At 45.8% G+C, this 19,764-nt stretch overlaps 1 protein-coding gene across 2 annotated transcripts in view; it reads left to right on the top strand.

Moving 5' to 3' along the window:
* The window catches only part of LOC122787331 (BTB/POZ domain-containing protein 2-like), a 555,231-nt gene that overhangs the window by 260,943 nt on the left and 274,524 nt on the right, over positions 1-19,764 (top strand). For both annotated transcript variants that reach the window (XM_044053980.1, XM_044053979.1), the window contains one exon: positions 17,327-17,524. In XM_044053980.1, coding sequence (XP_043909915.1) covers positions 17,327-17,524 — 198 coding nt within the window. The remainder of the gene's footprint in view (positions 1-17,326; positions 17,525-19,764) is intronic.

Raw genomic sequence — 19,764 nt, 5'->3', positions numbered from 1 at the left:
AACTATCCAGCTAAGACCACCTATGTCAGAAGAACCCCCTCCACTGCCACCCTTTCTTCCAGACATAGGAGAGGAACCAGGAGGCAGACCTCTTCCAGGCCAACCTCTTCTCTACCTACCCCCAGACAGCACTTCTGTGACAGAAATGGCACCAGCAATGCGGGACTGCCTTGCCCATCTCTCCCTGACAGCCCGTCTCTCCCACTGCCTGCTCCTCTGGAGAAAAATTACCTTCGATTACTGGGGCTTGACAATAGAAGAAGAGGGATACTTCCTTTCTTGGAAAGAAAGGACTCCTCTTGGGGAATCCCATTCCCACCCAGAAACCAACACCTTATTTCAGACCTTATACAAAATCTACTGACCCATGGAACAATAGAATCTGTTCTCTCCAGGGCAAAAAGGAAAAGGTTTTTACTCAAGGTTATTTCTAGTACCAAAAAAAGGACGGGCCATGGAGGCCAATCCTGAATTTGTCCTTTTTAAACCTCTTCCTAAAAGTCCTATCCTTCAGAATGTTATCCCTCCAAACCCTCCTTCCACTTTTGCCAGTATAAGCGTTCATGGTCACTCTAGACTTGGAGTCATACTTTCACATCCTTATAAAATCCTCTCACAGTTTCACTGGGCCCTGTTATCACTTTCAGTTGACTCCCTTGCCTGTTGGTTTATCCACTGCACCCAGGGTCTTAACCAAATGCCTTGCTCCAGCCATAGCCTATTGCAGAACCAAGGGCATTCAGATCTACCCCTACCTAGACTATATCCTCATTCTTGCAGAAGGTCACACTAAAAAAAAATCTGCAGTTTGCCATGTCTCTGCTACATAGTCTAGGGTTCACACTCTCTATATACCCAAATCATCCCTAACACCACAGCAGGCCAAAATCTTTCTGGACTGCAGGATCCAAACAGACCTGATGAAGGCATTCCTTCCTCAGGACAAAGTGTTATTCCTAACGGGCCACTTCCAGAATTTGCTCCAGGTCCACCAACTATATCAGCAAGACAATTCCCGTGACTTCTGGGCCATATGGCAGCCACCATTCCTATGCTACAATTAGCCAGGTTGCACATGAGAAAACTACAGTTGTATCTAAAAATAAATGTTTGGTCCCAGTGCAACCACCCTCTAGAATCCCAGAGTTAAGTTGGTGGATACAGCAAGTTCAAATGAACCTAGGTCTTCCCCTTCACCTTCCCACACCAGCTCAGTAGATGCACACAAGTACCAGACCTGGGCTGGGGGACTACCATGAAGGGCCTCTAGGGCAGTCACCTTTCCAGAAAAAAATAATCAGTGTGAGAGAAATGACCGCAGTCGTTTTGGCACCGAAAACCTTTTTCAATTCTTCAGCCAGGTCCCCTTCAAATCTTTAGACACCACCACAGTCATGTGGTACATCAACAACCAGTGGGGGACCAAGTCTTGTATCCTCTGCAGGCAAGCAGTCCAGATTTGGGACCTAACCTCCCAAAACAACTCATCTGTGCAGGCAGCCTACATACCATCCCAGGACAACCACCAGGCAGATGCTCTCAGCAGATGTCCTTCAAGGATGCATCTGCACTCCTAACATATGGGTTGTCCTGCCTCAGGCAGCCCTTCGGTCGGCCAGATTCCAAAGTCTGGGTCTGGCCTCGGCTGATGTCGCACTTCACCCGACGTCATAGCTGCTGGGGTATAAAGGCATCAGCCGACGCCATTTTCCTCCGTCTTTCTTGCCGCGCGGTGCCCGAAGCAGAAGCTGTTCGCAAGTGCCGGTCGGTCAGATCCAGAGATTTCTACTACTGAAGACTTCTAAAAAAGCTAAGTACCCCGTTGGGGACTCTTTCTTGCCTCAGCCGATGTCAGACAAAGTAAATAATTGATGTTAAGTTGTCAATCTCGCCTTCTTTCTTGCTTGATGGGTTCGGAGCCGATCCTCTGCTCCGACTCGGCACTTGCTAAGCTCGAGAGTCACTTTTACCAGCTCGAGGCAGCCCCATATCCCATGATGCAAGGCGGTAAGTACCCAGATCTCGTTTGCCGCTTATGAGGTCCTCCTTTTACCAGCTCCTGGTAAGTGATTTGCTACTTCGCTATTTTAGCCCCTTTTAATTAAAAAAACCCTTTATTGTTAGTTTTAAATTAGTTTTAAACATTTTCTGACAGAAAATTTTCTGTCTTTTCTTATTTTTTTAGTCAGACTTTCTCCCATCCCATCCCCCCCCCCCCTGTCAGGGTGTGTGTGTGTTTTTTTAGTTATACCTTTTGGTATATTTAATTTAATTTCTTTGACTGGTGTGTGTGTCTGTGTTGGCACCATGTCTAAAGAAAGGGTCTCAGGCTTTAAGAAGTGTGACTCGTGCTGTCAGAAAATGTCTCTGACAGACGGTCACACTTCTTGCCTGTACTGCCTGGGGCCTCTTCACCTGCAGGACTCCTGTGCTATTTGTCATTCTTTCAGCCAGAGAGTCCTGCAGGAAAGAAGGAATAAGTTGATTTTGAGGGGCCTTCTTAAGCCGGAGGGCTCTCCGGCTAAGTCGGCTCCATCCAAGACTGCTAAGTCTTCCAAGGCCCAGGCTTCTGTGTCCAAGCCTGCGGCCTCGGCCCGACTCGTTCTGAGTCGAGATCGCTCCGCTGGAGCCGATTCTGGCTTAACAGACTTCGCACCGATGGCTATCGGTGCCGATTCTGGTTCGACCACTTCGGTGTCGGCTCCGATCGGTTCCGACCACCATGTGGCTCAGGCATCGGTGTCGGCTCCGATCGGCTCCGACACCGTTACTTTTGTGGCTGTATCGGCTCCGGCTGGAGCCGATGCATTGAGGCTACCTGTCGGCTCCGATAAGTTGTCTGCTCCGACAGGTTCAATAGTTTCATCGGTTCCGATGGCTCCTTCGAGGAAGAGGTCTAGGTCTCCTTCCTTGGAGCCGATACTTTCGGCTCCGACTTCACCTCTCCTCTCGGAACGGAGCCATCGGAGCCGATCTTCAAGGTCATCCAGGCTTTCTGACCATGATTTAGAGAGAGTGGTCAGTAGATTACTTAAGTCACAGGCATTGGCCCAAATGTTACATAGTCCGTCTCAACAGACGACTATTGGTCCACACCCCGTTGCAGTTCCTCCTTTAACTCTACCCCAGAGCTTGGAGTTGGAGTCTTCGGGAATGGTTACTGCTACGGCTGAGGGACAGATACCCCCTTCTGTTCCTTCAGCCTCTACTCTTATCTCCTCTTCGAGACCTTCCTTAGAGGGATTCGGTGGTCGGGCTTCCATGGTTTCCGAGGGGGTGAGTGGCATCGGACCCTTGTCCGAACCCGCTCTTCCCCTTGGAGCCTCGGCCTTGGCGAGCTCGGCTCCGACATCTGCCTCGGAGACTTCCCTTTCGGTGGTCCCTGGAGTTCCTAGCTCTTCGGAATGGGTTCTCTCGGACCTGCCTGGGAGGGGAGCATTCGAGGTGATGAAGAGTGTGCTGGCCACTGGTATCAGCCAGCAGTCTGTTCCCTTAGCTCCTCCCTCTATAGTGCCTGTTGACATCTCTGCCACTTCTCTTGCTACAGGACCCAGAGATCCTCCGCCTCAGGTTTCCCCATTGGGAATATCCCCCTCTTCCGAGGATTCTCCTGATGTTTCGGGAGATCCTCCTAGGAAGAGGACTTGTAAGAGGAAACATGTAGACTCCCCCGAGTCTATCACTTCAGATACTGACTTTGATGAGTCAGAGGGATCCCCAAGATCCCCCTCTGAGGATGTCTCCTTCTCAGACATCCTAGAACTCCTTAGACAGAGGGGAAACTGGCCCACCAATAATCCCTCTGAGGAGTCAGTATACCTAGAGGCGTTTGGATCTCGGCCCTCCACCTCCTGGGTGTCTCCGCCTTTCGACCCCCTTATGCAGGTTATTGCCCGAAAGGCGTGGGCTGCTCCTGACTCTGTAGAGCCAGTCCCTAGGAGGCCTTCAAAATTTATTACTGCCCCGTGTGATAAGCAATTCCTCACTAAGGGTGTCCCGCTGATGTCATGGTGGTGGCTGCTGCCACCAAAAGGAACTTGCAGATCCTTCCGTACGTCCATCCTCCTAATAAGGACTCTAGGACCATGGATAGGTAGTAAGCGGATGTTTTCCTCAGCGACCTTTGCTATGCTCACTGAATTACCTATGTCACTTCACCAGACTCCAAAGGGATATCCTTAAGGAGCTAGGTGATGTTGTACAGGATCCTACAGCTGCAGGAGCTCAGGAAAAATTGCTTCGCAGCTAGGAACCCTTAATTCCATTGCAAACTCCTCCATGCGGCTAATATCATATGCTGCTGATGGAGCGAGTAGGGCCGCAGGTACAGGTGTGGCTCTTAGACGCCAAGCCTGGATGCGGCTATGTGACTTTGCAGATCCCTTTAAGGCGTCCTTCACAAATTCTCCCTTTGATGGGTCAGCTTTGTTTGGCCCTCAAGTGAAGGAAACTTTGACCAGGTGTGAGCAGGACGGCAAGACTCTCTCTGCCGTAGGAGTCCGTTTTTCCACCCCTTCTAGACCTTACCCCAAAGGACAGAAAGGTGGCAAAATGTGGTTCCGTAAATCCCAAGGAGTCACGCCGGATTCACGTGGTCAGTTTACCCCTAGAGGCAGTGGGGGTAACAACAACAGACGCCGCTCTAGAGGCAGAGGGGGTCCAAAAAACCAGGGAAACAGAGAGCCTCTCTCTGACAAGCCCTTTCAGCATCCCTGAGATGTTGCCCGGCTGTCCATCCTTGGAGGCAGTCTGGGGAAGACTATCGCTGTACCCAGAAGCCTGGCGTTCCCTCACTCAAGACAGATGGGTACAGTCGATCATATCCGAGGGTTACAAAATTCCTTTCGAGGAAAGTCCTTTTATCACTCAAATTCCCTTCCAGATGTACCACCGGTCTAAGGAAATTGCAGAGTTAGAAGTCTTAAAACTTCTGCAAAAGAGCCATTCAGCCAGTCACAACAGATCATTCAGAGCCCGGAATCTACTCAAGGTTCTTTTGGTCCCCAAAAGACGGGAGACTGGAGACCAATATTGGATCTCAGCAGACTCAACAAGTCTGTGAGGAAGACAAGATTCGAATGGTCACTCTTCAGTCAATTCTGCCCTTCTTACAGAAGGACAACTGGATGTGCTCAATAGATCTTCAGGATGCGTTCTATCACATCAAAATTCACAGACGCTCCAGGAGATTTCTCCGCTTTCGGCTGGGGTCCAGTCATTTTCAGTTCAGAGCCCTGCCCTTTGGTCTCACTACAGCCCCCAGAGTGTTCACCAAATGCATGGCAGTGGTCACGGCTCACCTGAGACGTCAAGGATTCCAGGTGTTTCCGTATCTCGACGACTGGCTCCTTTCATCCACCACCAGGCATCAGCTTATTCAAGCCAGGGATTACACAATAAAGCTTTGTACTCTTTTGGGCATCTCGATAAACTTCGAAAAATCATCCTTATCGCCCTGCCAGTCTATTACTTTCATAGGCGCAAACTTAAACACTGTTCGGATGTCAGCTACCCTTACAGATCAAAGAGTTTCAGACATTCAAAGTCATGTCAGGATCATTCTAGCCAACAAGAAAGTACAGGCCAGAATGGTTCTAAAGGTATTAGGCCTCATGGCTGCGGCCATTACTCTTCTTCCCCTGGCTCGCTTCTACATGCGCCTTCTTCAGTGGATGTTGTTCACACAGTGGTCGTACCAACAACTTCCAATGCGTCACCAGATTCTGGTGACACAGACTTGCAAAGATCATCTTGCTTGGTGGATCACATCTCCCCAGGTTCACCAAGGCAGAAACTTTGTACCCCCATCCCCGGTAGCCACTGTCACCACAGATGCCTCCCTGATCGGGTGGGGGGGGGTCATTATCAGGGCAAGATGGTTCATGGGACGTGGCAGCCGTTCGAGTACCACCTGCACATAAATGTCCTGGAGATGAGAGCAGTGCTTTTAACGTTGCAAGCCCTCAATGACTTTCTTCCCGTAGGGACAATTGCAGTCCACACAGACAACATGTCTGTAGTTTGGTATATCAACAAACAGGGCGGAACCAAGTCCTACCCCTTGTGTCGAGAAGCGCTCAGGCTATGGCAATGGGCAATCTCCTCATCGGTTTCTGGTAGCAACGCATATCCCTGGGAAAACCAACATTGTAGCGGACAGATTGAGCAGAGCTATTCTCATGCCTCACGAGTGGTCTCTCAAGCAATCTATAGCGGAAGAGGTTTTTCTGGAATGGGGTCGTCCATGTTGCGATCTTTTTGCTACTCCCCAAAACAGCAAATGCCCAGACTTCTTCTCTCTCTTCCCTCTTCCAGGCCATCCCCCCAGAGACACTCTGACCCAGGATTGGCCCCAGGGACTTCTTTATGCCTTCCCTCCATTTCCTCTGATCCCTCAAGTTATCCAGAAAGCTACCGTTTTGAGAGCCAAATTGATTCTCATTGCCCCTTACTGGCCTCGACAAGTTTGGTTCCCGTTCCTCCATCGTCACCTTTTGGTGCAGCCGTGGCATCTGGACCCAGTGCCAGATCTTCTGATTCACCAATCCGGTCAGCTGCACCGGTCTATCCCTTCTCTCAACCTCACAGCATGGTTGCTCCACTTCCTTCCTTAGCCAGGCTTCCTTTGATCTCTAACCCAGTTAGAGACATCATAGTAGCTTCTTTAAAATCCTCTACCAGGAGGATTTATGCAAGCAAATGGAAACGTTTCTCTTATTGGGCTAAGGCCAAGAATATTGATCCTTTCACTGCCCCTGTTCAGGCAGTCCTGGACTTCTTAGCAGAGATTTTTCATGCAGGCTCCTCTTCTTCCACAGTCAGAGTTCAATTGGCTGCTATCTCGAACTTTCATGTCGGGGTCGCAGATCACAATATTATGTCCCATAGGCTCTGCAGGGCCTTCTTGAAAGGAATTTTCCTACTAAAGCCTCCAATCAGGAATCCTCCTCCTCAGTGGGATCTAAATTTAGTGCTGACATCCTTGATTCTTCCCCCCTTCAAGCCAGCTGTTTTTTGTTCCCTGAAATTTCTTTCTTGGAAAACTTTATTCCTAGTGGCTATTACATCGGCCAGGAGGGTGTCTGAACTTCATGCTCTATCGGTTCGACCCCCCTATTTGGTTTTTCACAAAGACAGAGTATCTTTGAGAACTAATCCGACCTTTTTGCCTAAGGTCGCTTCAAAGACCAATTTGAATCAATCCATTGATCTTCCTGTATTTTTCCCAAACTATTCAGACAGAGCCGAACAAAAACTACATTATCTTGATGTCCACCGTCAACTCAGATATTATTTGGACAGAACAAAAAAATTTAGGAAATCTGATCAACTTTTTGTTTCCTATGCGGATAATAAGAAAGGCCTTCCTGTTTCTAAAGTGACCTTGTCTAGATGGCTTTCTTGGTCATCTCTGAAATTTATCTGCTCAGGGGAAAACAGCTGTGCTCAAAACCTAAAGCACATTCAACTAGGAGCTTAGCTACTTCTACAGCCTTTCAAGCTAGACTTCCTTTAGACACTATTTGTGCAGCGCCACTTGGGCCACTCCTCACACTTTTGTTTCCCATTACAAATTGGACTTGGCCTCCAGGGACAGAGCCAGTTTTGGCTCTACAGTCCTCAAGAGTCTGTTCCATTGAGCCACCCAGGATAGAGGTGCTAGGGACGCGGTCCCATCAAGCAAGAATGAAGGCGAGAGTGACAACTTAACATTAAGAAGTTATGTACCTACCATAACGTTCCATGTTAGTTGTCTTCTCGCCTTCTTTCTGACCCTCCCTCCTTCCCCAGGCCTGGACAGACCTTTTTATAAGAAATTATTATGCTGAAGACCATTCAGACCTGGTCCTTCTTCCATCCTGTAAGTTTTCTTTCTTCCTTTTGGAAGTGTTTTATGCTTGGTGCTATTGCCCTTTGTCATCAAACGAGATCTGGGTACTTACCGCCTTGCATCATGGGATATGGGGCTGCCTCGAGCTGGTAAAAGTGACTCTCGAGCTTAGCAAGTGCCGAGTCGGAGCCGAGGATCGGCTCCGAACCCATCAAGCAAGAAAGAAGGCGAGAGAAGACAACTAACATGGAACGTTATGGTAGGTACATAACTTCTTATTTAACTGGTGGGAAACAAATACCTCATAAGGATTTCCACTCTTACTGCCTTCCTTGCTTAGGCCCAGACCACGACGTATCAGCTTGTTTAGCCTGTGCTTCCTTCAACCGACAGACACTTAGACGTCGGTCGGAGTTTGCAGAAGAGTTTTTTTGGTCCCGCTTTTGCATATAAAATGCCGTCGGAGACTCCGACTACACAGTTAGCTAAAAAGCGCAAGGAAAAGGACCGACACTCACGGCCCGCGGTTTCGGCTGAAACCACGGTTAGGCCTGCCGCGAGTGTCTCTGTTTCGGCTGAAACAGAGTCCTCTGTTCTCCCTTCGGCTGAAAGCATGCCTCCGATAACTGAGGCCACACAGGCCATGGCTGAATCTGCTACAGAAATTACTGCTGCAGAAGCAGGCACCCAGGATTTGTCCGACACTATTCCTTTAGACATCTCTACTCCTGCACATGGGGCTGCTAGACCACCTGCTTCTATGTCTATCAAGGCATTTTCCAGGGCTAAAGCAGCCAAGGTTTCCAAGACCTTACCTACAAAAGCTCCCTCTCACAGGCCTACTTCTAGTTCCCAGATACTCAGCCTTGCTGAGGACCTTATTTCTTTGATCAGGGGATCCCAACCTCACCCAGACAGGGCCTCTCAACCCCCTCCAGACAAGAGGCCTAGGACTGAACCCCCTGAACCTCTATCTTCAGACTATTCCTCGGATGGCTCTGATTTATCTGACCATCAGGAAGGCCCATATTCACCTTATGAGGATTCTGATGCAGAAGACTCCATTCCTTCTGCTTCTCCTCCTGAAGAATTTTCTTTTGGGGAAACCCTACACTCAATGAAGGAACACTTCCAATGGCAGGGCCAGGATTTTTCAGATTCAAGGAAAAGGCTAAGGACTTTTTTACACTTACCACAGCATAGGCCTTTAGCCATACCTCCTGTACTATCAGTTGTTGATGATGCATATACTGATGCCAGTACTGCCCCTGATTCTCTTCCTCCGGCCCCTGCCAAGCCTGACAGATATTACAGGGTCCCGGACTCTCACTATCACTTGTATAAGGCTCATGTTGCAGACCCAGAAACCATTCCTCAGGGCCCTAAAGGTGTTGCAGCTGCCTCTGCCAAAAACCCTCTTCCCTCTGAAAGGGAATCTAGAGCATTAGAGAGATGGGGTAAAAAGGTTTATACATCTGCTACTCTTTCTGCCAGGGCCTTAAACGGTCAATTTCACATGATACAGTACCAGGAATTTTTGTTAGACCAGCTAAATAAAAAACTGTCCTCTCCTGAACCTATAGACCGTAAGTCCCTTCAGGATTTGGTAGATAACTCTCAGCAGGTCAGTAATCATTTTTTAAAATGTGGCTATGATGCACTGGAGGCTTCTTTTAGATCAGCTATGACTGGAGCAGTGATTCGAAGGCATGCCTGGTTAAAAGAGCAATCCTTACCAGACCATGTTAAGTCAAAACTCCTAGATGCTCCTATGGAGAAACTAAGTTTGTTTGGCTCCCCTGCACAGGAGGTTCTAAAGAAAGTGGAAGAAAAAGCAAAATCTGTCCAAACAGTCAAGGATTTTTTGCAGGTCCAACCTCCGAGGTTTAGCAGAAATTGGCCCTCAAAGAATTGGTCCTTTCCAGACACCTCCAGAGCACAGAGAGGCAGAAATAGACGTCCAAGAGGCAGAAGTCAACCAAGAGGTGCCTACAGGGGTCGTCAATGGCAACCTGCCAACCAGAGAAGTGCTGCCACAGCTGCGACTACAACCTCTTCCACAGGGCAGACACAATGACTTGGCTCTGATTCCGCCTACCAGGGAACAACTGGAAGCACCCTTGGGCGGAAAGCTAGCTTTATTTTCAGAAAACTGGCATTGCATTACAGGAGACAAATGGACTTTACAAACAATAGACAAGGGCTACAGGTTTCACTTCCACACTCTACCAAAAAAGAGAGGAATGCCAAACCTTCCACCAAGCCAAAAAACAGAGGCTCTAAAACAAATCATCAGCTTACTAAGGATGAGAGCAATAGTAAAGGTACCATCTATGGAACAAGGCCAAGGATTTTACTCCAGACTATTCCTTGTACCAAGAAAAGAAAATCAATGGAGACCTATTCTCGACCTGTCCGCACTGAACACTTATCTCATTGTGCCAAAATTCAAAATGCTGACCCTCCAGCAACTTCTTCCCATGTTGGTCAAGGAGTCTTGGCTGGTGACTCTAGATCTCAAGGAGGCATACCTGCACATCCCTATCCGACCAGATTGCAGAAGACACCTCAGATTTCTTGCAGGATCAGAGCATTATCAATTCTCAGCATTGCCCTTTGGCTTATCTACTGCGCCCAGAGTATTCACGAAATGCCTGGCATCAGTAATTGCACATTGCAGACTTCAGGGAATTCAAATTTATCCATACCTGGACGACTGCCTAATACAAGCGGACAACAAGAAAAAATTGTTAAAGGACTTGGCCTATGCCATACACCTGCTACAGTCCTTGGGATACGCAGTCAACATCCAAAAGTCAAGACTAGTACCATTCCAAAGGATAACCTTTTTGGGTGCGGATCTGGACACAATCACCCAGATGGCTTTTCTCACAGAAGAAAAACAAAAACAACTTCCAGATTACTTCATGATTCTGACAAGACAAACTCAGCTTACTGCAAGGAAAGTCCTGCAGGCCCTGGGTTACATGGCATCCTGCATAATTTTAATTCCACATGCCAGGCTGCATATGAGGAAATTACAATGGTACCTAAGGAGTGTATGGTCTCAACACAGTCACAGTCTAGAAACCATGATACCAATCATTCCATGCCTTCAAAAGGAATTCCTGTGGTGGGCTCAGGCCTGCCAGTCCAACAGAGGGTTGCCTTTCAACAAACCAAAAACAAGGCAGACCATCACCACGGACGCCTCAGACCGAGGATGGGGAACACACATGGAGGACAAACGTATCCAAGGCCTATGGCCTCAAGGGCAGCTAAGCATGCACATAAACCAAAAGGAAATGCTGGCAGTGAGGCATGCAATCGAGGCATTCAGACCCTTCCTCCAACAAGGACATCTGTTAATAAGGAAAGACAACACCACGGTCATGTGGTACATAAACAGGGAGGCACACATTCCTACCCTCTATGCCGGATGGCTATGAATCTGTGGAATCTATGCCTGAATCTCAATATCCGGCTGCAGGCCAAATTCGTACCAGGAAAAGAAAATGCACTAGCAGACAGCTTAAGCAGAACTACCATGGATGCACACGAATGGATGCTGCATCCAGACATCTTCAAACTCATAACAAAGACATGGGGAATGCCGGAGATAGATCTGTTCGCCTCCCCACTCAACCACCAACTGAAGACATTCTGCTCAAGGACATACCACCCACAAGCATGGAGGGTGGACTCACTCTCTTTCAGCTGGAATGCCCTAACAGTATATGCCTTTCCACCTCTCCCATTGATGTACAAGGTTCTACTGAAGATCAGGGAGGAACAGCCAAAAGTGATACTAATAGCTCCGGACTGGCCAAGACAACACTGGTACCCACTATTGAGAAGCATGTCTCAGGCAAATTCAAGGCCTCTTCCCCTATGGCCTCTTCTAACGCAGAACAATTTCAAGACCCTGCATCCCAACTTGAAAACATTGCAGCTAACTGCCTGGAAAATTCCTTAACTCCCAACCAAATTGTTTTATCTCAGAGGGTGAAGGACATTATCCTGGAGGCTCGCAGACCTTCCACAAGGAAGACCTACTCAGCTAAATGGAAGAGATTTCTCATTTGGAGCACATCCAAAGGGCACAGATGTCACAGTGGCAAACCTAGCACACATCCTAGAATACTTAGCAGAATTGTTCCACAATGGCCTGTCTTATTCTTCCATTAAGATTCATGCTTCAGCAATTTCAGCAGAATACAATATGGATCCACCTATCTTCTCACACCCTCTTCTCAGGCAATTTTTGAGAGGGATCAAAAATGTTAAACCTCCAAGAAGACCCCCTCTACCTGCATGGGATCTCAATTTTGTGCTGGAAAAACTGACACTACCTCCTTTTGAACCAGCAGCATCAACAGACCTACAGTTTTTATCTTGGAAAACTGCATTCCTTCTGGCAATCACTTCAGCAAGAAGAGTATCTGAGTTACAAGCATTAATGGCAGTGCAGCCTTTTCTTATTTTTCACCAGGATAGAGTGTCACTAAGAACCAATCCTACTTTCATGCCAAAGGTGGTATCTAGGGTATCCTTGAACCAAGCTATTCACTTGCCTACGTTCTTCCCTAACCCACAGAACAAAGGGGGAAAACTTTTGCACACCCTGGATATACACAGACAACTACGCTACTATTTGGACAGAACGAAAACTAGCAAAAAAACTGACCAACTTTTTGTACCATATGCAACTGGGGTGCAAGGAAGAGCAATTTCCAAACAGACAATTTCAAATTGGATAGGAAATTACATTCGCTTTTGTTACTCCTTTCATGGAAAGACAGTTCCTGAAAATATCAGGCCTCACTCCACAAGGGCCACAGCCACCACTACGGCTTTCCTACGAGGGGTGGCTACCAAGGACATTTTAGAAGCTGCTACTTGGAGCTCCGTGCATACATTTGCCAAGCATTACAATCTACCTTTATACTCCAGATCCCCGAGCAGGGTTTGCAACTGCAGTGCTGCAGGGGATCTTAACTACACCATCCTTCTCTTAGTACCTCCTCCCCCAGACTGGCTATGGTATTCTACCCATATGTTATGACTGCAGATGCATCCTTGAAGGACATAGTACAGTTTTGTACCTACCATAAATGTAGATGTCCGATAGGTATGCATCTGCAGTCAGGATTACCCACCCTCCTTCCCCTCTGTGGTATTCCTAGGGTACTTACCCCTCTTTCAGCTAGCTGGGGGAATCTATTATGGTGTATTTGTTTGTTTATACATGTATATAATTTGCAAATGTTTGGAACTTTTCAGCATTTATCGAAATTTAGCCTTCCTAGAGGGCACCTGGCATCTGGGGCAAGAAAAACTGAGGAAAATGGCGCCGACTGATGCTTTTATACCCCAGATGCTCTGACGTCGGGGAAAGTGCGACATCAGCCGAGGCCAGACCCAGACTTTGGAATCCGGCCGACCGAAGGGCTGCCCGAGGCAGGACAACCCATATGTTATGACTGCAGATGCATACCTATCGGACATCTACATTTATGGTAGGTACAAAACTGTACTTTCTTCAAGTTGATCTTCTCTCCTTTTGGAACTGCCTTTTAGACTGATTTTGAAGTTCATCACTTGGAAAACTGTTTTGTTTGTCTGGCATCTGCAGGGTGAGTCTCTGAGCTGCAAGCTCTCGTGTTGGGAGCAACCTTATCCGATTTTGTACAATGATAGGATTGTTACACCCACTAATCTTTCTCTTATACCAAAGGTTTTCTCTCATTTACCCTGAATCAAACAATCAATTTTCATTTCAGAACCTAAAAACAAGGGGAAGAATATTCTGCATACTTTGTGCACAGGCAGATTGGGTACTAATCTGACATAACTAAGCCCTTCAGAAAAGCTGAACAGCTGTTTATTTCCTGTCCTGGGGCCAAGAAGGGTCAACCTGTGTCTAAATAAACAATTGCTTATTGGTTATTCTGTTTTTTGTTACTCCCACCATGGTAAATGCATTCCAGGCAAGGTTAAGAAATGCTACACCAGAGCTTTCCTCTTTGATGGCATATTGGAAGGTGGATTCTAGAAGCAACAACCTGGTCCTCTTTTCATACCATTACAAAGCCCTACAAACTGAAATAAGTTCCAGAACAGGCAGTGTGGATCATTCTAAAGGAGCTTCCTGGGTCCTTATCCTGCTTTCTCCAAGGTAGGGTAATGTTTGGGACTCTACCCATATGCCACCGAGGCAGTGTTAATGAACATAGTACAGTTTTATGCAAGTCTGTCTTACCTGTAACAATATATGTTTGAATTTCAAACTGCCTCAGTGGCAGCACCCCCCCCCCCTTATTTTGTGTGTGTGTATTGGTTAGCTTTGATTATTTGTGTTGGTATGTTTTGGTCATGAATCAGTAAATTCTTATGGTCCTTCTCTGTTCTTCCTACTTGGCACCAAAAGCCTAAATAACTGACTTCCTGTGACCGGGGTTAGACTTCGATGGGAGGGGCTTAGCAAATCCCCCCATCACATGGAGTCAGGAGGGAATTCTGAACTCTGAAAAGCTGCCAGTGTTGGTGTTCATAGGTTGTGAACCCATATGCCACTGAGGCAGTGTGAAATTCTAGCATCTGCTGTTATAGGTAAGTAGTACTTGCACAACTCTACTTCAAAAGTAGAGGTTTGTATAATACTGTTCAACCAGGATGGTGTCGGCCAGTGCCCCGTAGAGCTTAGCTTTGATTGCAAGCATCCTGAAAAGGGACATACAGAGAAGCAGGGAGAAACGGATGTCAATTCTTCAGATTCCACCGGTTTCCCAAGGTCCAGAGTCACTGAATGCAAGTGAGGTACCTTCATGGCCCACAGCTTCAGTCTTTTAGCAAAGACCTCTGTTGCAGCTGTTTCAGAAGCTACTACAGATTTGGCTTCTTTTTCTGGACTGATGACAGATGCTGGCTAGCTCTGCGGACTTTGTAAGGGCCCTGGCTCCTAGCACTCATTAGAAAGGTTTATGGCAGTATTCCTTTGTTTTGTCCACTAGGTTGTTCCCAGAGACTGGATGGAGGTCTTGATTTGGAAATTTTAGGAGTGAGCCCCCAGAGAAGCTAAGGCATAAATCAATAAAGGTAAAATGTTTGCCTACTAGCATGCCTAGGTAGAGTGGAGTCTCAGTCCTTTCCACTTTCAAGGCTTTCACAATAACTTAACTGATTCCTGATTTCAAATTTTCTTATAAGTAGTCAGCTTTGGAAACTCCTAATGTGTTAGGGCCCCCCCCCGTACAAGAGAAAGGTAGAAACGTCACTATTGGAGAATTTGGATATCCCAAACTTAAAGGCAGATTACCAGATTTATGCTGCTGCTTTCTGACTGACACTGAGGGTAATGTATCCTCCGCTTCACCTCCAGAGGATCTCTGTTTTGTGGTAACCTTTCACAAGATGGAGTTCCAGTGGGAGACTGGAGTATTATATGTAGCCGTAGTGGGCATTCCTGAACCTACAGTATAGGCAGTTCCTCCAGTTACTGATGGTCTTGGAGGATACATTTGTTGTATCTTTTGGAGCCAGATTCTCTTTCCCTGCTCTTAAGAAATGTAACGGGTTTTTCTGAGTTCAGGATTACCCATATTCCTTTGTAAGAACCATGAGGCTGATCCATCTGTGGTGTATCTGGATTAAAGCAAGGAATCTTCTTTAGCCCCATCTAGGAACCCTGTTCTCAAGTGATGGGGATTAGAAGATTATCACCTAATTTTGGGGAAAAGATATGTACCTCTGTTAGCTTGACTTTAAAAACCTTAAGCTGCTAGACTCTGTGTGCTTACATAGAAGCTGATCCTGCTAGACAATGAGGTTCAACATTGAGGGGATTATGGGCCAATATCTAAAATGGGAAGGTGCTTGAATTCATCCCCAGGTTACCAGGGAGTACAGTAAATGCAGTTGTACTGTAAATACATCTTGCAGCAGCAGTGGGATTGAGTATTAGTTGAATTGCTCTGTTGAGGACATGGACTATGAGAAGGTGGAGCTCCTTGCCACTGGATAAGAGCTTCCTCCTTAGACTCTGCCCCCTCCCAACCCATAAAGGCAAACCAGGCAGAGCCTTTTCATTTTTTACCCTCCCACACCAGATCCAGCAAATGCATGTGCCACTAATTGAACATATTGCCCTGATGTCAGTCAGGTCGCTTTATCTCTCTTTGCACCATGAAGTTGGCTCTCTGCACCCCTTGATTAGCATAACATTTTCAATGCTTGCACAGCCTCAAGGTAATTAATTTCAGTTAAATGGTGTGCCACTGTAGGACCTTTCAGTAATTTGTCTACCCCCTTGATGATTTTACTGTGCATAATTCTCATACTTTGCCTTTAGATTACAGGCTGTTTGTTTTGTAATTTTTTGTTTTCTTATATTTCAGGTTACTTCCCTAAAGCATTTCTTAGGTTTTTAGAAAGCCAGAGCTTTTTTGTATTGTGTAATGGTATGTATTGAAGTGTGCAGTACTAAGACTCCAGCCAGCTTTGGAATATGACAGAGCCCGAACAGTGCTGTGGCCAGCCCAGGTGTGACTTGCAACCTGTGTTGGAGCAGTTGACTAGGAGTGAAGCAATTGACCGGGAGTGATGCTAGCGAATAGAGGTTATTGGCTTGCCCCAGGTTTGTGTTTCAGGGTGCATGTCTTGCTAATGAATCTCCAGTGGAATCTTTGTCAAGTGGGAGATTCAGCATCATATAGAACAGGGCTGCCTGAAAGGAATAATCATTTGAGAGAGAGCAACATCCCTGTGCTTCACTGTGGGAAGATCTAAGTTGCCATAATGCATACAAGATGGTTAGGCACGTCTAGTATTATGAAGCAGCTAACGTGTCAGTCCACCAGTTCTTGTCCGTCTCCAAAGGCATTGGCTACTACTCAAGGCAGTAAGGAGTATGAAGGAATTTAAAAGGTGGTTGTTGGGAAGCTAGATGGGTGAGCAGGATTCATTTAAAGTCTTGTGTGTTCTCTCAGCTATTTAGAAGGCAAAATGTTTTGTTGGGGTGCAGAGCAACATCATCTTTGAGTTTAAAGTCAATATTGTTTTTTTTCCAAGTTTCTGCATGCTCATTCTTTCAGTGCTTAATTTAGCTAGAAGATTGTTTTGCTTTCTTCAGATCATCATAGTCCAAAATGTCACTTTTTGTCAAAACTAATTAAGCATACGTGTAGTTGTAGTTCAGTGACAGGTGCCAGATGCATGCAGGTGATCTTGTCAAAGTGGAAAGATGACTTGCTGAACATTATAGAGGAGTAAGGGCACATTGCATTTATTGTTCATGAGTAAACTGAAGGTACTGATACTGAATCTCCATGTCACTGGTGATAGCTTAGTGTACTCCTGTTGCAACAGATTACAAACAAGTCAGACAGCTTAGTGATACCTCCCCCAATTAATAAGCATGTACATTTTTCTGTATTTTTGTTTCCTTTCTTACATAAAGTTGGTTTGAAGCAGCTGGTTTTTTGTTCTCCTTTGCAGATACATTAATTGCAGTGCTGGAACGTGACACTTTGGGCATCAGAGAGATCCGCTTATTTAATGCAGTGGTTCGTTGGGCAGAAGCAGAGTGCCAGCGACAACAACTACAGGCCACTCCAGAGAACAAAAGGAAAGTGCTAGGAAAAGCATTATCTCTCATCAGATTTCCACTGATGACCATTGAGGAATTTGCAGCAGGTAAAAGAAAACTTTTACCTTGCGGGCCTATGCCTAAAGTATCTCTCCATGGTGTCTTCGTTCCATTGGGCTACCTCTTTTAGAATATTGCTTAGAACAGCTGATTAGGGTAACCCTTCTGCGTTTTAAGGTTTTCTAGCTCTTGGCTGTCATTTGATTTGCAGAAACAATTGGATATATTCAGAAGCAAGGGCTTATTCAGAAGTAATCTTACTATAGAAAGTAATTGAAATTGGCATGAAGTCATGACATATGTCAAGATTTTTATTCTGTTCTGTTAAGTTCTGCAGTCATAAACTGGAATATGATTGTTACAGTAAGCTTGCCTTTTTTCTGTACATTTTTCATTTATCTTTTAGAATTTTCTAAAGTCAAATACCATGCACACATGCAGTCCCGAAGGGTGCAGCACCATGAGCTTGCCAATATTTCATTTCTGTCACACAGAGCAGATAGACAAAACTCCAGCTATGCAAGGTTCAAGGGATGGTATAGTCCAGAACTTTCTCCCATTCCCCCCACCCCCAGAAATACAGATACACAGCACATCCCCCTTTCATACTGCATATCGTGATTTCCAGATAGTATCTGAATGTAAAACTCTTGTAAAATTCTGGTATACTCAATCTATCACTATCTATCTCCACCAGCCATCCCAGTATGCTGCCCTTCGTGACCATTCCATCTGCTCTCTCAAAGTTTCCAGATACTACTGGTGAGGTATAGCAATCATGCAAAGACATAACACACCTGTTGACCTTTCTGCGGTGCATTGTTTTCCCTAGACATTTTAATTTAACAAAAGTCTATGCCTGAAAAATTCATCCCTCAATATAGTTTTCTGCATTCTTGCCCTGCATTGTTATCCATTGCATTAAAAGGTCTAGCTATTTCACTTTCACTAATTTGGACAGTAGAAACCTTTTTTCTGCCTAGCAGGTATGACAGCTTGGTCAAAGGAGATTTTCTGTTCACCACTACAGTCTGTTTTTTTTTTCTTTTTAAACACTCATGGCAGTCTGTTAGCATAGAGGAATAAAGGGAATGAAGCCCTTAATATGACCCAGGTGCCCTGTTGAATGACATGGATGCCTGCTGAATCTGTGGTGGGGAGGAGGAGGGATGTAGCTTTGCCATCTCCCCTCTTCTCTGGGGGGAGAAAAAGCATTCCCACAAGGTACAAATTCCACTGTTGAATCTTAATTGAAGACTGGAGCCTTACATAAGGTTGTTGGCTTCAGAGACCACAGGGCTGACCTCTGGTTATGTATTTCATACATACAAGTGACGCACCCTTGCTGACATCCACTGCATGTCAAACACTGGGAGTCTTACTAGGCATAAGCTAGGGGCTGAAGGCCTTGAGTGTCCCTGATGACTGCTGAAGTGATACCCGCTTTTGGTAAGTTCTCACTTAAGTGAAGGGTTACAAATGGGGCAGCTGGTCAAGATTGGGGGCTGATGGCCAACAGGATTCGGGGAGAAAATTAATGTAAAAAAAAAAAACACTCATGGCATTTTACTGCCACAGGTTATGTGCATTTCTTAATCTGTTTGTGCTAGTTTGCAATGCAATAGTGTCCAGTGTAACATTCTGTATTACTTTATGTAGTATGGGATTGTCCAGATAGACTGAAATGTTGGGGGTTGTTTTGTACACTTGTACTTGGATACTTAAATTAAAATCTGTAGCATTGTTAGACTTCCATGATGACTGCACATTGATCAGCTTAATTTTTGCTCTCCCAGTGTGGGAAAAAAAAAAAGAAATTGAAAAACAAAGGACACTGTTAGTGTCAGTTTTGAGTAAAATTCAGTTGCTGGCTAGTAAGTACACTGACTGGATGTCGGCAAAGAAGACCTTTATAGAACCTGAAAGAAAATGAACAAGAGAAGGTAAAGATAAAACACTGTGGGAAGAATCCTACAGCTGTTCAGCAAAAAATAGTTCAAGCTTCAGCTTTGGTACAAGTAGTGGCTTCCAGAAATTTAGAGGAAAAATAAATCAAATATACTTGGAGGTGATTAAACATTGAAGGAATGTAGCAAATCAAATAACAAAAGGGTAGAAAAAATAAGTGTTGCGTAGCCATTTAGATAAACTGGTAAAACTGCAAAAATCAGAGGTTGAAATGAAAAGGATGGCTGAGTATGAGACTTCTCAAGAAGAGCTGTTCCAAAAAATGGTAGTTAGACCAGTAAAGCAAATATTTTCTGCTGTACCAGAGAAACTGAAAGGA

The sequence above is a fragment of the Protopterus annectens genome, chromosome 13.part0 (genome assembly GCF_019279795.1).
Source record: "Protopterus annectens isolate FY-2018-M chromosome 13.part0, PAN1.0, whole genome shotgun sequence".
NCBI lineage: Eukaryota > Metazoa > Chordata > Ceratodontiformes > Protopteridae > Protopterus > Protopterus annectens.
The sequence above is the reverse complement of the archived record's forward strand: the minus strand, read 5'-3'. Positions and strand labels throughout refer to the sequence as shown.